This window comes from Rana temporaria, chromosome 3 (assembly GCF_905171775.1).
Source record: "Rana temporaria chromosome 3, aRanTem1.1, whole genome shotgun sequence".
In the NCBI taxonomy this organism is placed as follows: Eukaryota; Metazoa; Chordata; class Amphibia; order Anura; family Ranidae; genus Rana; species Rana temporaria.
The window spans coordinates 416,659,979-416,677,904 of NC_053491.1; the positions used below are offsets into that span (position 1 = coordinate 416,659,979).

The window sequence follows — 17,926 nt, forward strand, 5'->3', positions numbered from 1 at the left end:
TCTGCAGCAATTTGCTAAGTAATGCTTACAATGTAGCGAGTAAGGAGCGCTCCCCCTGGTGGCCGTCTGCAGCACTGCTCGCTCTCAGCCCAGTCTCCTCCCTGTTACATTCCAGCAGATCCCTGGGTCACAGACAGACAGCAATGTGTGAGATCAGATCCCAGAGGAGGGATCAGGCAGGACTGTGCGATTGGATCCCAGAGGAGGGATCAGGCAGGACTATGAGATGAGATCCCGGAGGAGGGATCAGGCAGGACTGTGAGATCGAATCCCAGAGGAGGGATCAGACAGGATCAGTTCCCAGAGGAGAAATCAGGCAGGACTGTAAAATCGGATCCCAGAGGAGGGATCAAGCAGAATCAGATCCCAGAGGAGGGATCAAGGAGGACTGTGAGATTGCATCCCAGAGGAGGGATCAGGCAGGACTGTGATTTGGGATCCCAAAGGAGGGATCAGGCAGGACTTGAGATGGTATCCCAGAGGAGGGATCAGGCAGGACTGTGGGATCGGATCCCAGAGGAGGGATCAGACAGGATCAGTTCCCAGAGGAGAAATCAGGCAGGACTGTGAAATCGGATCCCAGAGGAGGGATCAAGCAGAATCAGATCCCAGAGGAGGGATCAAGGAGGACTGTGAGATTGCATCCCAGAGGAGGGATCAGGCAGGACTGTGATTTGGGATCCCAAAGGAGGGATCAGGCAGGACTGTGAGATCGGATCAGGCAGGATTAGATCCCAGAGGAGGGATCAGGCAGGACTGTGCGATCAGATCCCAGAGGAGGGATCAAGGAGGATCAGATCCCAGAGGAGGGATCAGGCAGGACTGTGAGATCGGATCAATCTCCCAGAGAAGGGATCAGGCAGGACTGTGGGATCGGATCCCAGAGGAGATATCAGGCAGGATCAGATCCCAGAGGAGGGATCAGGCAGGACTGTGAGATCGGATCCCAGAGGAGGGATCAGGCAGAACTGTGAGATCGGATCAGGCAGGATTAGATCCCAGAGGAGGGATCAGGCAGGACTGTGCGATCAGATCCCAGAGGAGGGATCAAGGAGGATCAGATCCCAGAGGAGGGATCAGGCAGGACTGTGAGATCGGATCAATCTCCCAGAGAAGGCATCAGGCTGGACTGTGGGATCGGATCCCAGAGGAGATATCAGGCAGGATCAGATCCCAGAGGAGCGATCAGGCAGGACTGTGAGATCGGATCCCAGAGGAGGGATCAAGGAGGATCAGATCCCAGAGGAGGGATCAAGGAGGACTGTGAGATCGGATCCCAGAGGAGGGATCAGGCAGGACTGTGAGATCGGATCCCAGAGGAGAGATCAGGCAGGACTGTGAGATTGGATCAGGCAGGACTGTGATTTGGGATCCCAAAGGAGGGATCAGGCAGGACTGTGAGATCGGATTAGGCAGGATTAGATCCCAGAGGAGGGATCAGGCAGGACTGTGCGATCAGATCCCAGAGGAGGGATCAAGGAGGATCAGATCCCAGAGGAGGGATCAGGCAGGACTGTGAGATCGGATCAATCTCCCAGAGAAGGGATCAGGCAGGACTGTGGGATCGGATCCCAGAGGAGATATCAGGCAGGATCAGATCCCAGAGGAGGGATCAGGCAGGACTGTGAGATCGGATCCCAGAGGAGGGATCAGGCAGAACTGTGAGATCGGATCAGGCAGGATTAGATCCCAGAGGAGGGATCAGGCAGGACTGTGCGATCAGATCCCAGAGGAGGGATCAAGGAGGATCAGATCCCAGAGGAGGGATCAGGCAGGACTGTGAGATCGGATCAATCTCCCAGAGAAGGGATCAGGCTGGACTGTGGGATCGGATCCCAGAGGAGATATCAGGCAGGATCAGATCCCAGAGGAGCAATCAGGCAGGACTGTGAGATCGGATCCCAGAGGAGGGATCAGGCAGGACTGTGAGATTGGATCAGGCAGGACTGTGAGATCGGATCCCAGAGGAGGGATCAAGGAGGATCAGATCCCAGAGGAGGGATCAAGGAGGACTGTGAGATCGGATCCCAGAGGAGGGATCAGACAGGACTGTGAGATCGGATCCCAGAGGAGAGATCAGGCAGGACTGTGAGATTGGATCAGGCAGGACTGTGAGAAGGGATCCCAGAGGAGGGATCAGGCAGGACTGTGAAATCGGATCAGGCAGGATTAGATCCCAGAGGAGGGATCAGGCAGGACTGTGAGATCGGATCCCAGAGGAGGGATCAGGCAGGACTGTGAGATCGGATCAGGCAGGATTAGATCCCAGAGGAGGGATCAGGCAGGACTGTGAGATCGGATCAGGCAAGATTAGATCCCAGAGGAGGGATCAGGCAGGACTGTGAGATAAGATCCCAGAGGAGGGATCAGGCAGAACTGTGAGATCGGATCCCAGAGGAGGGATCAGACAGGATCAGTTCCCAGAGGAGAAAGCAGGCAGGACTGTGAGATCGGATCCCAGAGGAGGGATCAAGCAGAATCAGATCCCAGAGGAGGGATCAGATCCTAGATAAGGGATCAGGCAGGACTGTGCGATCAGATCCCAGAGGAGGGATCAAGGAGGATCAGATCCCAGAGGAGGGATCAGGCAGGACTGTGAGATCGGATCAATCTCCCAGAGAAGGGATCAGGCTGGACTGTGGGATCGGATCCCAGAGGAGATATCAGGCAGGATCAGATCGCAGAGGAGCAATCAGGCAGGACTGTGAGATCGGATCCCAGAGGAGGGATCAGGCAGGACTGTGAGATTGGATCAGGCAGGACTGTGAGATCGGATCCCAGAGGAGGGATCAAGGAGGATCAGATCCCAGAGGAGGGATCAAGGAGGACTGTGAGATCGGATCCCAGAGGAGGGATCAGACAGGACTGTGAGATCGGATCCCAGAGGAGAGATCAGGCAGGACTGTGAGATTGGATCAGGCAGGACTGTGAGAAGGGATCCCAGAGGAGGGATCAGGCAGGACTGTGAAATCGGATCAGGCAGGATTAGATCCCAGAGGAGGGATCAGGCAGGACTGTGAGATCGGATCCCAGAGGAGGGATCAGGCAGGACTGTGAGATCGGATCAGGCAAGATTAGATCCCAGAGGAGGGATCAGGCAGGACTGTGAGATAAGATCCCAGAGGAGGGATCAGGCAGAACTGTGAGATCGGATCCCAGAGGAGGGATCAGACAGGATCAGTTCCCAGAGGAGAAAGCAGGCAGGACTGTGAGATCGGATCCCAGAGGAGGGATCAAGCAGAATCAGATCCCAGAGGAGGGATCAGATCCTAGATAAGGGATCAGGCAGGACTGTGAGAAGGGATCCCCGAACAGGAATCAGATCCCTGAGGAGGGATCAGGCAGGGCTGTGAGATCAGATCCCAAAGGAGGGATCAGATCCCAGAGGATGGATCAGGCAGGACAGATCCCAGAGGAGGGATCAGGCATGACTGTGAGATCGGATCCCAGTGGAGGGATCATGGAGGATCAGTTCCCAGAGGAGGGATCAGATCCCAGAGGAGGGATCAAGGAGGACTGTGAGATTTCATCCCAGAGGAGGGATCAGGCAGGACTTAGGTATCAAGTAGGATCAGTTGCCAGAGGAGGGATCAGGCAAAACTGTGATTTGGGATCCCAGAGGGGTCAGGCAGGACTGTGAGATCGGATCAGGCAGGATTAGATCCCAGAGAAGGGATCAGGCAGGACTGTGGGATCGGATCCCAGAGGAGAGATCAGGCAGGACTGTGAGAAGGGATAAGGCAGGATTAGATCCCAGAGAAGGGATCAGGCAGGACTGTGGGATCGGATCCCAGAGGAGAGATCAGGCAGGACTGTGAGATCACAGAAGGCTCTTCCTGTAGCAGACAGACAGTCCCACGATGACAGGCATTGCTCCCCTGACTCCCTTCCATTCACCATCTGCTGCCCATGCCCCTCCTACCCCAGCCCTGTGACCCCTCCTACCCCATCCCCTGCACCAGGCAGCCCTCCTCCCCCTCCTTCCCTGTGAGTCAGTGTGGATGATGGTGGAGATGGGAGATCAGCAGGGGGAGGGCTGAGCCCAGCACGGTAACTTCCAGCACCGATCGCCTTATGTACTATGGCCCGCTGGATCCCCAGTAAGAGGGAGAGGTTCGGAGTGGGTGAGTGTGACTTCCCTGCACTGTGCCCACAGGCACCGCACCACCAGCTCACACTGATCGCCTGGCACCAAACTTTCTATGTAGACTTCTGGCACAATGCTTGCAATCTGCTTCCTGTCCTGTTTATAAATATTGATGGATTGTTGGATACAATGTTGTAGCCCCTCCTGGATTGTATGGGGGCAGAGGAAATGAGAGGTGCCATGGAGGGAGGATTCTGCCAGCTATGGCACCTGCACTACATGGCACTTCACTCACCATACACATTAGCATCAGATTGTACAATCTCTCCTTTGGATCTGCCAACAACTAGGGAGAAACCTCCCATTGGAATATCTTCATATATTATATCGTTTTGGTAAATGTTAAAGTTGATGATATGAGCAGATTGTACCATGTATGGTGAGGTCTATGCCAGCTCTGCAGCCTGTGTGCATGCCTGAGGGACAATCAGTGGCACAGACTGGTGGGCAGATTGCAGTGTACAATGCTGGCAGGTGAAGTTTTCCTGATCCATGTTGCTGTCCTTGCACTCTCATTGAATGTTTCTCCAGGATTGTCGGTACAAAGCATCCTGGGATATGTGTGCATGGGGAGTTATTTGTGTGTGACATAATTCACAATAGATTGTGTTCTTGTGCCCACACCGGAGACCTGTGATCAGGGGTTGGCAAATGTCCCACAGGTCCTGGCGAGATCAGGAAGTATCCAAGGGATCTCATGTATGACCTGGAACTACATTTTTTGTGCCCGCAGCAAAGTGCAGAGGGCAGTAAATCTGTTTTACCTGCACAATGCTGGTTTAAAGCAGATCTAAAAGTGCTAGTAAACTCTACAGTAAAGCCAGTTTGCAGGAAAGAAAATCGCTCAATTTCCCCATCAACACAGTCGGTTCTCCCGGCGGAGGGGCAGGAGGAGCCATCCCCACTGGCAGAACACAGAGATTACTGCTAGCAGCTAAATTAACCACTAGCAAAAATGGCATGTAAAATCTGACAGGCTGGTTGCACCCACGTTGATCAATGGTTCAAATCTCAGCCGATCCTTAAGACTTTGATCTATGGGTAAACTTATAAGAAGCTTATCTGTAGTCTGGCCTGAATCTAGGGGAGTGCAGAAGTGAGATGTGCCCCCCCCCCCCCCCCAGTGTCTGATAATGCATTCACTGATCCATGTGCCAGTCTTAAGGACTCTGATAGGGACACCTGATGTAAGGGGAGACTCTGATGAGAACACCTGGTGTTTGTGGGGGGGTGGTTATGATATTTTGCTCTGATGGGGACCTTGATGTGGGGTGGGACTTTGATAGGGTCCCTTATGTGGTGGGAGGGGGGCTCTGATAGGAACACCTGATGTAAGGTGGGATTCTTATGGTGATTCTGATAGGGCATATCTGATGTAAGGAGGGACTCGTCTTATGGGGATCTTGATGTAACGTGGGACACCTGATGTAGAGGACTCTGAGGACACCCGATGTAAGGTGGGGACCCTGATATTAGGAAGGACTCGGATAGGGACACCTGATGTAAAGGGGGGACTCTGATGGAGATGCTGATAGGGTCACCTGATGTAAAGGGGGGACTCTGATGGAGATGCTGATATGTTCACCTGATGTAAAGAGGGACTCTGATGGGGAACCTGATATGGGGGAGGACTCTGATAGGGACACCTGATGTAAAGTGGGGGTGCTGATGTTTGGCTCTAATGGGGACTTTGGTGTGGGGTGGGACTTTGATGAGGACCCTAATGTGGTGGGAGGGGGGCTCTGATAGGGACACCTGATATAAGGTGGAACTCTTATGGAGACTCTGATAGGGCATCCTGATGTAAGGGGGGACTCTGAGGAGGACACCCGATGTAAGCGACCGGTGTGACAGGGCTGGATGGAAACCGCTGGAGATAAAGCAGAGTTCCATCCAAAAGGGGAACTTCCACTTATCTGATTCCTCTCCCCCTCTGGTGCCACCTTTGGCACATTTGGGGGGGGGGCGGGTACCCTGTACCCCACTTCCGGAAGACCGGGCTGTGGTGAACTACGCCAGCAGATCGAGCCCCCCCATCTGCCGTGCATGCGCAGTAGGGACTTGGCCGTGATGCAGAAAGGCTACACTGCCGGGTTCGCTTACCCGCAATGGCGGTGGCAGCACCCGACCAGCTGATAAAAACATTGGCTGCGGTGCCGACATTGCTGGACTCCATGACAGGTATGTGTCCTAATGTTAAAAAACAACGGCTACATTATGTGTAGCTGCTGACTTTTAGACCACTTTCACGCTAAGGAACTTTACAGGCATTTTTGCGCTAAAAATATTACCTGTAAACTGTGTGTTCTGCAGCCGCAGTGTGAAAGCCTGAGTGCTATATATCTAAAGATCTATACCTGAAATTCTTTTTTTAAGTGTGAACGTTTTCCATCCATGTGGATAAGGTCAGAATGGACTATGATATTCTCGCCTCTCTAGGCCTGCCATCATCCTACGTTGAACATGCTGGGTGATGGAAAAACTAATGCTGAGGATTTTCCAGACTGCCGTTCCTTTCCACCCCTTCCCTTATCTATAACCCAAAATTAGCATGAACAGAGTTTGCACAGCGATCGCTGGTGATAGTGCAATCATGGCATTTACTTCTCCCCTTGCAGCCAATAAATATTGGCCCAGATTCAAGAAGCAATTGCACCTGTGTAACCATAGTTACACAGCGCAATTGCTTACTTGCCCCAGCGTAACGAATGCTCCTGATTCAGGAACCTCGTTACGCCGACTGCAGCCTAAGATATGCTCGGCATAAGGCTCTTATGCCCGCATACCTTAGGCTGCATTCTTGCGATGGCCGCTAGGTGGCGTTCCCGTTGTGCTCAGCGTATAGTATGCAAATTGCATACTAACGCCGATTCACAACGTTACGCGAGCCCTGCGTACGCAGTTTACGTAGTTTCCCTACGGCGTCTTTCGCGTAAGGCTGCCCCCTATTAGCAGGGGCAGCCAATGTTGCGTATACCCGTCGTTACCGCGTCGCAAAATTTCAAATTTACGTAGTTTGCGTAAGTGATTCGTGAATGGCGCTGGACGCCATTCACGTTCACTTTGCGACGTCATTTGCCGCAAGGCACGTCGGGAAAGCTTCCCGACCGAAGCATGCGCTCTACGATCGGCGCGGGAACGCGCCTAATTTAAATGATTCCTGCCCCCTACGGGATCATTTAAATTGCGCGCGCTTACGCCGGGCATTTTGCCGGCGCGCCCACGCAATTTACAGAGCTACTGCTCCGTGAATCAAGGGCAGCGCAGTAAATTTGCGGGGGCGCAGGGCAAAAACGTTGCCCTGCGCCTCCGTAAAAAAAGCGCAAATGTAACTGAATCTAGCCCATTGTAAATTGGCTTCTGCCTAATGTGATCCTCTGGCTCCGCCCACTGTCATTCGCCTCAAGCCATGTGTATTCTGTGTGTGACTTTTCCAGACTTCCAGTCCCAGGGTTAGTTACCTGGCCCCCCCGGGGGTCTACTTTACTTTGACGTTTTGTGTCCATCAACCTCCTGTGATCATTTACAAACAGGTGTAGCCTGCAAGGTGCAATATGAGAATGATGGCTGAGATAATGACGCCCTTCCCCCATTCCCCCCAATCACAGGTCGGGCCTACAGGTGAATTTTGAGACAGTTAACTCCTTCTTGGCAGTGGCAATAAATGCAGGATATTGACTTTATCAGAGGCAGCTGTCACTAAGGGGTTAAAAAAATCTCGCTGCCATGTGATTAAAATCTCCCGACTACCTCCAAAATAACTTTTCACATGAGGTCCTGTGGTTGTCGGTGATTTATAACGCCAAGAATCCAGCGAAGGATTTGTGTGATTGTGTAATAACAGACATTTCTGCTGGCTGACGGTAGAGAGAATCCGACGCAGTTCAGCGTACAACAAAGGGAAAGGTGTTGTGCTTTCACAATGTGCTGTTTGAGTTCTGGACAGCAAACTAGCCATGACATGCAATGCAGCCTGAAACCGGTGAACCCTACCTATGATTGTGGCAACCCTTCCCAGCAGTGCCGGGACGAGAGAGCCCGGGGCGAACATGCCAAACTGCGCCCCCCCAAGATGTTGGAGCATTGTGTGTCAGCAAACACCCCCCACAAAACACTGAGCGCTAATCTGCTTGCTTACCCCCTAAGCATAATTTCCCCCCAAATCTGACCCCCTACTGAAATACCCCCTCTCAGCACAAATCTTTGCCCCCACTCCCCCACACCCACCCAAAAAAATCGCCACTCCTAGCAAAAATCCTCTACCCCTAAAATGTTCCCCTTCTAGTACACATCTTCTCCCACCACTTCAGATGTCCTATATTGAAAAAGGGGGGTTGGTTGGGACTTTATATGAAGCACACTACAGTGGAACCTTGGATTATGAGCATAATCCGTTCCAGGAGAATGCTTGTAATCCAAAGCACTCGCATATCAAAGTGCGTTTCCCCATAGAAGTCAATGGAAAACGAAAATAATTTGTTCCACATTCACTTCTATGGCATGCAATACCGCATGTGGCCAGAGGTGGGGGGGGGCGCCGGAGAGACTCAGAAATACTTGGAGGTCGTTCGGCTGCCCTGGGAAACACTTGGGAACTGAGGCCCCGATTCACGTAGAAGCGTGCATCTTTGTGCGGGCGTAACGTATCCTATTTACGTTACGCCTCCGCAACTTTGACAGGCAAGTGCAGTATTCTCAAACCAAAGTTGCGGCGGTGTAGCGTAAATAGGCCAGCGTAAGCCCGCCTAATTCAAATGTGGAAGATGTGGGCGTGTGTTATGTAAATTTAATGTGACCCCACGTAAATGACGCTTTTTACGAACGGCGCATGCGCCGTCCGTGAAAGTATCCCAGTGCGCATGCTCCAAATTAACCCGCAAGAAGCCAATGCTTTCGACGTGAACGTAAATGACGCCCAGCCCTATTCGCGACCGACTTACGCAAACAACGTAAAACGTGAAAAATTCAACGCTGTTCCGACGTCCATACCTAACATTGGTGTACGCCTCATCTACGCCTCATATAGCAGGGGTAACTTTACGCCGGGAAAAGCCAACGTAAACGGCGTATCTGTAATGTGACGACCGGGTGTACGTTCGCGGATTGGCGTATCTAGCTAATTGACATATTTCTAGCCGTAAATCAGCGTACACGCCTCTAGCGGCCAGCGTAAATATGCAGTTAAGATACAACGGCGTAGGAGACTTACGCTGGTCATATCTTATACAAATTCTAGGGGATATGATTCTTTGAATCAGGCGCCAAGATACGACGGCTCAGACTCAGAGATACAACGGCGTATCTGGAGATACGCCGTCGTATCTCCTACGAGATTCTGGGCCTGAGTGTTTCCAAGTAATACCGAACGGCTCCGATCAGCTCCGGCGCCCCAGACACCTCTGGCCAAATGCGCTACTGTACACCGCAGAGGCTTGAATCCTGCTAGTTTTGGGAGACAACACTCACAAACCGAGTCAGGATTTTAAAAACGTTATTATTCGTATTGCAAAACGCTCGTTAACCGCGTTAATCGCAATCCAAGGTTCCACTGTACTTGAAAATAGGTATGCAAAAACATGTTTAAGGATTCCTATTAAATATACAAAAAAAACATGGTAAAAATATATAGAATTAACAACAATAGATAACACCATTATAATTCATGTATGTACACATATTCCGACATGATTCATCTTTGTATAATAATGAATGTATTGCTATATAGCCTATTAATCTGCTTAAAGTGGATGTAAACCCGATATTTTTTTTTTTTTTTTTTAATGTCACAATGTACAGTATAAGATTTCCTATCATCTGTGCCCAGTCTTGCCACAAAGAGTTAATCCAGCTCTGAGCAATAAAAAGGAACTTACAGAGAAAAACCTTAGTCCGTTCCGCCCCCTTGCTGTGAGTGACAGGTTATTTACATATCTCATGCACTAACCTGGAGACAGGCATTATTTTTCAATTCCCACCCCCACTTTTATGAAGTCATGTGGTTACTTTTCTGTTTTTTGACTGGATGTTAGTGATCATAGCAGAATTTAGTGTAAGAAATACACAGGAAAAAAAGCATGCTGACAAGGGGAGTGTAAAGGTGGGCGGAGAGTCTGCTGACATCACGACTCCACCCACAGAGCTCCAGACAACAGATCCACCCACAGAATCTGCAATATTTCAGGTCTCATAACAGACAGAGGGGAGACATTTGACAGGTAAGGATACATGCAGGAGGCTTGTATATCCTTATAGATCAGCACTATGGCAGTAGTTTAGAAAGGATGAGAGTGGGTTTACATCCACTTTAATTGTAAGCATAGGTTATCTTGGAAATGATAATAAAAAATAATGATAAAAATAGAAAATACTGAAGAATTTTATACACATGATTGCAATGGCGTAGCATATGACAGGCATGTTTTGTGGATATTTTTAATCATCAGAAACAAATACAAAATAGATGTATCTATAAAAAAATGAATAAAAGCAAAATAATCTGGTGTATGGCAGAGAGGGGAAAAGAAGGAAGATGGGGGACCGAAACAATTTTTCCCAAACATTCTCACCTGAGGGTAAACTATATAGTTAAGAGATGGTGTTACCAGCTGAAGGCACCACGGGGAAACTTCAAATGTCCTACTCCCAGCACAAATATTCTTCCCCCATCCCTCCTCCTAACAGAAATCACCCTAAATCACCAATCTTGGCAACCTCCCTCCCCCCCCCCCCCAAATTTTAAGATGAGAACAGTACTTTTCTCCTGCCGCCCCCACCTTACAGTGCCCAGGGTAGCTATCCCTCCTGCCCACCCCTTGTCCCAATGATCTGCTGATATGGTTCCCCCCCCTTGACTGCGCAGGCGCCATCAGAGCTGACAGAAATCACCGAACCTGATTAGCTGTAGCAACTGGTTCAGGGCAACGTGGAAATTGCTGAAAGTGCCCAGTCGACCTCACGTCGTCGCTTTGCTCGAACGGCTCGCTGCGCTCGCTCGGCCTCCTGGCTCTTTTTTTTAACATCCTCCAAGTCTAAGGGGATGGTAAGGAATGAGCCTGGATGCCGCACATGCGCCGTGTACAGCTGATCAGGTTCGGAGATTTCCGTGGGCTTCGTCTGCGCAGTCAAGCAGGGAACCATATCGATAGGGGAACTAGCTCGACAAGACACCGGCCTGCCTCCCAGTTCCTGCCCTCAAGGCTTGTGTTCTGTTCCATTCAATCAAAATAATTAGGTCCTTTTTATTTTCCAGTTATTAATGGCGTTTTTTTTTTTTTTTTAATTGATAGTCTTATTACCGTTTGGTTGACTTTAGATTTGATTGTAAACACCCCATTGGCGTGCGCAGGAGGTGTGCCAGGGCACACCATAATCATTACGTGCGGTGCCGATTCCCCTACCGTTCGGGCCCCCCCCCCCCCCCATATTGTGCCACCCCCTCCACAGTGCTGGTGACTTCTCTTCTCACCTCTCGGTTCGGCTGCTGCGGGGGATGTTTTAGGATGGAGAGCAGGGGAAGGGGCCAGAAAATATGTAATTTACCAGTCCCTTCCTTTTCCAAATGATCACAGTGAATACACTCACATACTACGTTCATTCACAACTGAATAATTCAGCCACATATATCTGCTATGGCCTGCTCATAGAAAAGGGGATCCGATCGTAAAGTGGAACTAAACTGTATGTGAGCACCACAAAGCAAAAACACAATGTAATTCATTTTTAACCACTTGACCTCTGGAAGATTTACCCCTCTTCATGGCCAGGCCATTTTTTGTGTGATATGCCACTGTGTTTTTCTCCCCACAAATAGAGCTTTCTTTTGGTGGTATTAAATTACCACTGTGTTTTTTTTTTTTTTACGCTAAAAACTAAAAAGAATTGACAATTTTGAAAAAATAAATATGTATTTTTACTTTCTCCTATAAAACATATCCACATTTTTTATTTTATTTTTTTAAATCTAATTTCTTCTTAAATTTAGGCCAATATGTATTCTGCTACATATTTTTGTTTAAGCGTATATTGATTGTTTTGCGCCAAAGTTATAGCATCTACAAACTATGGGATAAACCGTGGGTAAAAACAACGCGTTTTGTCGCTGCAAATCGCGGTACAAAACGCCGCAAATCGCCTACGCCTAGGTGTGAATGCAGCCTTATACAGCGATCAGTGCTAAAAATGTGCACTGTCACTGTACTAATGACACTGGCAGGGAAGTCGGTTAACATCAGGGGCGATCAAAGGGTTAACTGTGTGCCTAGCTAATGTTTCAGTGTAGTGGGGGAGGTGCTTTTATTACTGGAAAACATGGATCAGTGTTTCTGCTTTACAGAAACACAGGGTCCATGTCTTCTGTACTCGCAGAATGACAGTCTGCCTTGTTTACATTTTGTCAGTATAACGACATTTTGTCCGCGGGACCCACTGATCGGCTTCTGCTGTGTAAATTTTCTATTGGACAGTTGGCAAGCAGTTAAAGTTGAACTATATCTGAACACCACAAAGCAAAAAACACTTTATTTAATTTAAGTCTCTTCAATGTAAACACGGAAGCGGCGTCACAACGTGACTTCTGGTTTACTCGGCTGCCAATAGCGCCGGTTTAAAAAAAATACACAGTATTCAGAATAACAGTTTTCGGCGATCTGAATACTTTGAAGTGCAAAGGAGGGTTGGGGGGTCTTTTAGACCCACCTCCCATCCATCCATAAAGAGTACCTGTCACCACCTATTACTGTCACAAGGAATGTTTACATTCCTTGTGACAGCAATAAAAGTGATCAATTTTTTTTTTTAAATACAATTTTATATTATGAGAGAAAAAAAAAACATTTTAAAGAGCCCCCGCCCCAGCGAGCTCACGCAGCAAAGAAAACGCATATGAAAGTCGCGCCCGTTAATGTAAACGGTGTTCAAATCACACATGTGAGCTATCGCCGCGATCATCAGAGCGAGAGCAATAATTCTAGCCATAGACCTCCTCTGTAACTTTAAAAAAAAAAATTAAAGTGTCGCCTATGGAGATTTTTAGGTACCGTAATTTGTCACCATTCCACGCGTGCGTGCAATTATAAAGCATGACATGTTTTGGTATCTTTTTACTTGCCGTAACATCATCTTTCACATTATACAATAAAATTGGGCTAACTTTACCTTTTCATTTTTTTTTTAAATTTGTGAAAGTGTCTTTTTTCCCAAAAAGTTGCGTTTAAAACACCGCTGCACAAATACCGCGTGACATAAAATATTGCAACAATCGCCATTTTATTCTCTAGATTCTCTGCTAAAATATATAAAATGTTTGGGGGTTCGAAGTAATTTTTTTAGCAAAAAAATACTGATTTTAACTTGTAAACGCCAAATGTCAGAAATGGGCTTAGTCGTGAAAGGGTAAGGCTGCATTCACATCTAGGCTGACAAAATCGCGGCGTTTTTGTCCCGTGAATTGCGGCGTCAAATAGCGGCGTTTTGTACCGCGATTTGCGGCCTAGATGTGCCCCTAGATTGTCCCCCTATGGAGATGGTTCCCATATCCTATGCCGAACGCCGAAAGCCGCCTGAAAAAAAGGTCCGGGACTTTTTTTCAGGCGTTCGGCGTGGAGATGTGAACCATCTCCATAGAGGGCAATGTTAAATCATCCCTCTGGCGTGTCGGGGCGGCAGCGGGCGTCGCACTACAGGCGACAAAACGCCTAGGTGTGAATGGGCTCTTAATATCCAAAGCAAACTCCTCCATCCATGACCCATGCTTATGTGTGAAACGCACGTAAATATAATATACTTTCCTATCAATGTATTAATACTAGCGGCATAAGGATTAAAGATAGTCAATGTTGATTGTGAGAGAGTGAAGTTCTGCTTTAATTGGCCTGATGATTATCTTGTTCATGTCAGTAACTTTATGGGACTTTGAGGACCTGTTTCCTGACATCTTGAATGGAGGTTGTAACATCTCGCTGCCCTAGGGATCCGACTTGAATGCAGCTAGGGTAGTGTGGACTAGGTTGCTGTCACTGTGAAGTGATTTGTATCATTTGGTAAATGCACTAGGTTTTTCACCTGCCATTACCTTTAAGATGCCAGGTAAAACTAGTAACAACAAAACTGCTTAAAGTGGATGTAAACCCGATTCATGAAATTTGAGCTGGGCAGATATATCTGCCAGCTTTTGTTATCTCTCTTCAATGAGCTAAGTCTTATAGCTCTCTTCTGAACCTTCTTCTGTTATCAGCCTGATAACTCCTGACAAATTCTAGGACACATCGGATAAAAGCAGCCTGAATCTTCTGTCAGGGGAGGTTGCTATAAAAAGATTAGCAGAGAGCTGGCCCTATTACAAAACACCTCTGAGAGTGTCTGCCTATGATGAGAGGGGGTGTGTGCCTTTCCTCCAATCAGCAATGTTAGCTATCTTGGCTGTGTGCCCAGACATCACACTCTGTGTTAAACAGGAAGAGAAAATCTCCTAACAATTCTGAACTTTCTAAACCATATATAAATGTGAGGACAGCTGATATGGATGTAAAACCTATGTAGGGAGATTTGGTTCATCTCTGTGTATCATCTGAGGCTGTTCACTCCACTGGGTGTATGAAGGGTTTACATCCACGTGTGCTGCTTTTTAGCTATATTCAACAATTTCTAGACTTCCATCTGCTCAATGAGCTCAATAATAATGTAGCAATACCCACTCCAGCCGGAGTGGGTATAGCGTACCTGGACAGGCCTCTCTCACTGACCTGGCAGCCAGAGTATTGCTCGGAACTTAGAGGAAAAGTCTCTGCCACAGACCCTCCTTAGGATTGAGGTAGCGGAGGTAATCTTCCTTAATAGACTTTGGCCTGGATCTCCTTCAGGTAGTTTGCAGGTTACCGACCAGGGCCGGCGCTAGCGCAAGGCAACTTTGGCGCTTGCCTTACGGCGCCAGTGCCAGCCAATGGACAGGGCGGAAAATCGGCTGCAGCCGTCCGAACGAGACCTCCACCTCCAGCCGGCTGTTTCCACTCTGAGTGCGCCGTGCGGGTGCAGTTCACCCAGGCGCCACAGAGATGGTGGTACTCAAGCCTCCTCTCCTTGTCTGAGGCCGTTCTGAGCTCTCCACTGCCGCGGTATTTTTGAATCCTCCTCCTCACGATCATCATGTTTTCCACCCGGGTGGCGCAGCTGCACACTGTCCTCTCCAGCTGCACCTTCGCCTTAGTTGGCAAAAATCCTTGCACCGGCCCTGTTACCGACTGATAGGTGACCAACGTCCAGCCTTTCAGTAATCGATTCCCTTGATCCCTGGTGGATTGTCGAGACCCTATTGGATTGCCAGCCTCTCTTGGCTCTCCTCAGATGGACTCCCCACCGAACAGCTTCCTCTCACTGGGAAAACGCTTGGGATCTTCTCAATATTGGGGACCCAGTCGATCACTGGGGCCCTCCCACAGCTTTAAAAGTTCCGGACCAACATAGGTTGCTGTTAAATAGTCTGGAGCCCTGAGAAGTTGGTCTTTTTAGCCCTGTGGGAATGGATCTGTGAGCTGAGAGAAGCTGCCTACCCCTGGAGCCCTACGGTCTGAATACTGGACCGCTTTGCAAGAGGCTGCACCTGTGGACTGTCTTGTGTACCAGGATCCAGTAAGTAAAACATTTGTATTGTGCTCCTACATCCTCATGGTCCTCAGCCGTGAACCATGAATTGTTCCAATCTACATTTACTTGTGTTCATAGCACTCTATGGTCCCCAGTCGTGGATCTTTCAGTCTGTCTTCCAAGTGCCACTTCTCTGCCAAGCAGCCACCCCTCTACTCAGCTGCTTCTCCAGTAAAGTAAACCTTGTTAAGGTGAAAAGTTAAGTGCTGGAACTATTCCGCTGTGCCACTAACCTTGCTGAGAGCTTCTGCACCTGTCGCCTGTTATCACTGAGACTCTGATACCAAATTGGGTTGAGGCTGTTAAGCAAGTAGCCTGCTGCTGTACTTTATGGGTTATTTGTTAATTTCACTTAACCAAATATTAATTTATTTAATATTAATTCTGCCATTCTCCTTGGATACCAACAAACTAGCCCCGCCCACGAGGAGGCAGTTCAGACTATGCTGGGGCCTAACAGCCTCACTGTTTTGTTCTGACAGCGAAAAAATACAAAAGTAAATAACAACAGTACAAAGAACCATTCCTGAAATTCAAGCCTGTGCTGTATTGACTACAAACGTCCATTCCTGACTGGTTCTCCTGAAATTCAAAGTCAAACTAACAATTCACCCAGTTGAAGGAATCCCTACCCCTGCTGGGTGTCACTGCCTCCCTCATACCATACCCTGCAGAATCACTTTCTAGAGCGAGAGCAGCGATGGCCCTGGACTAACCAGCAAGGGAGAGACGCCATAAAAAGAAAGTGGTCCCTTAGCACTTGCTCTGAGCACTCTTTGAAAGTGGTTTGGTAATTGTTTATCCACTTAAAAGTTCTGAGTTTTTTTTTTTAGAGTTTGAAACTTGGCAGAGTTGTCTCCCATCTGTGCATGGAATCCAATAAAGAGCTTATCACCTGTCTTTGAGTCTGGCCTTCTGTTTCTCTCCTATAGAGAGAGCAAAGTTCAGAGGTGTTCCTCCTTCCTGCACACATACAGGAAACCTGAGTCACTTCTATTCACTGCTAAGCTCTTATTCATGCCGGCTTCCATTGATTAAGTAATAACGGCAATAGCACAGCTTAATGACTGCCAACACAGGAAGTTTTTGGAAAGTGAAATAACATTATAGACAGAGAACTGGAAACACGGGGGCTGTGTGCCCAGGAGCGGAGGCCGTCTATTATGATAATGCTACAACAGAATTTTTATTGCATTGCTGTTATGATCAGGACATGGCTGTGTCTGGAAAATTCTCTGCTGGCCAGGAACATGTAGGTGCTTTTTTACAGCTGAATTCGGGTTGCCACCTTTTCTTCAAGTCAAACCTGAACACTTTAGCGGCACACAGCAATTATTATTTTTTATTGTATAAACTATACATATATTTTGTTATTAAATACAATTTCTAATCCTATGAAGTTAATAACAAGAGTCCCCCTTTACATCAGAGTCCACAGAGTTCCCCTTTTACATCTGAACTCGTAGAGTTCCCTTTCACTGTGAGGGGGGACTCTGCAGACTCTGATGTAAGGGAGAACTGTGGGGACTCCAACATAAGGGATGCTCTTTAAACCCTGATTTAAGGGGGAGCACTGAGAACTCTGCTGTACGAAGAGGACTCTGATGTAAGGGGGAAGACTGTGGCCTAGAGCTGGGCGATTTTTTTTTTTTTTTTTTTTTTTTCCCTAAAAAAATTTTTTTTTTTTTTTTAAAATAAAAAACTCGATTTACGATTAAAATCATTTTTTTTTTTTTATGGACACCGTGCCGGTCCTGAAAAGCTGCTGGCAGGATTTTTTAGGTGAGGCCGCGGCTTCGGCCTAGTCCACCACAGCCAGCCTCGCGGCCTTTTCCCAGGATCGCAGCGGATTGACTTCTCCCCTGCACAGCCCAGAGAGGCCACCAAGGCAGGAGGGACACAGGAGGGTAATTTGTGAGGGTCTGCACCCGGTAATAGGAAAAAAAATAATTTGACCTACCAACTCGATTTTTAAATCTAATCGATTTTTTATTCCCAGCCCTACTGTGGCCTCTGGTGTAAAGGGGAACTCTGATGTAAAGGATGCTTTAGGAATCCTGATTTTCCTTTAGTGTTCTCACTCAGAGGTCGGAGAGAGAAGGGGGAAGACTTTAATCACAGACAGGGATGGATTGTGAGCTC

At 48.2% G+C, this 17,926-nt stretch overlaps 1 protein-coding gene across 1 annotated transcript in view; it reads left to right on the top strand.

Moving 5' to 3' along the window:
• The first annotated feature begins 3,966 nt into the window (after positions 1–3,966).
• Positions 3,967–17,926, top strand: part of DOCK5 (dedicator of cytokinesis 5) — a 187,757-nt gene continuing 173,797 nt past the window's right edge. The window contains 1 exon segment of the mRNA XM_040346102.1: positions 3,967–4,124. Within this exon segment, the coding sequence (XP_040202036.1) occupies positions 4,082–4,124 (43 nt within the window). The 5' untranslated portion in view covers positions 3,967–4,081.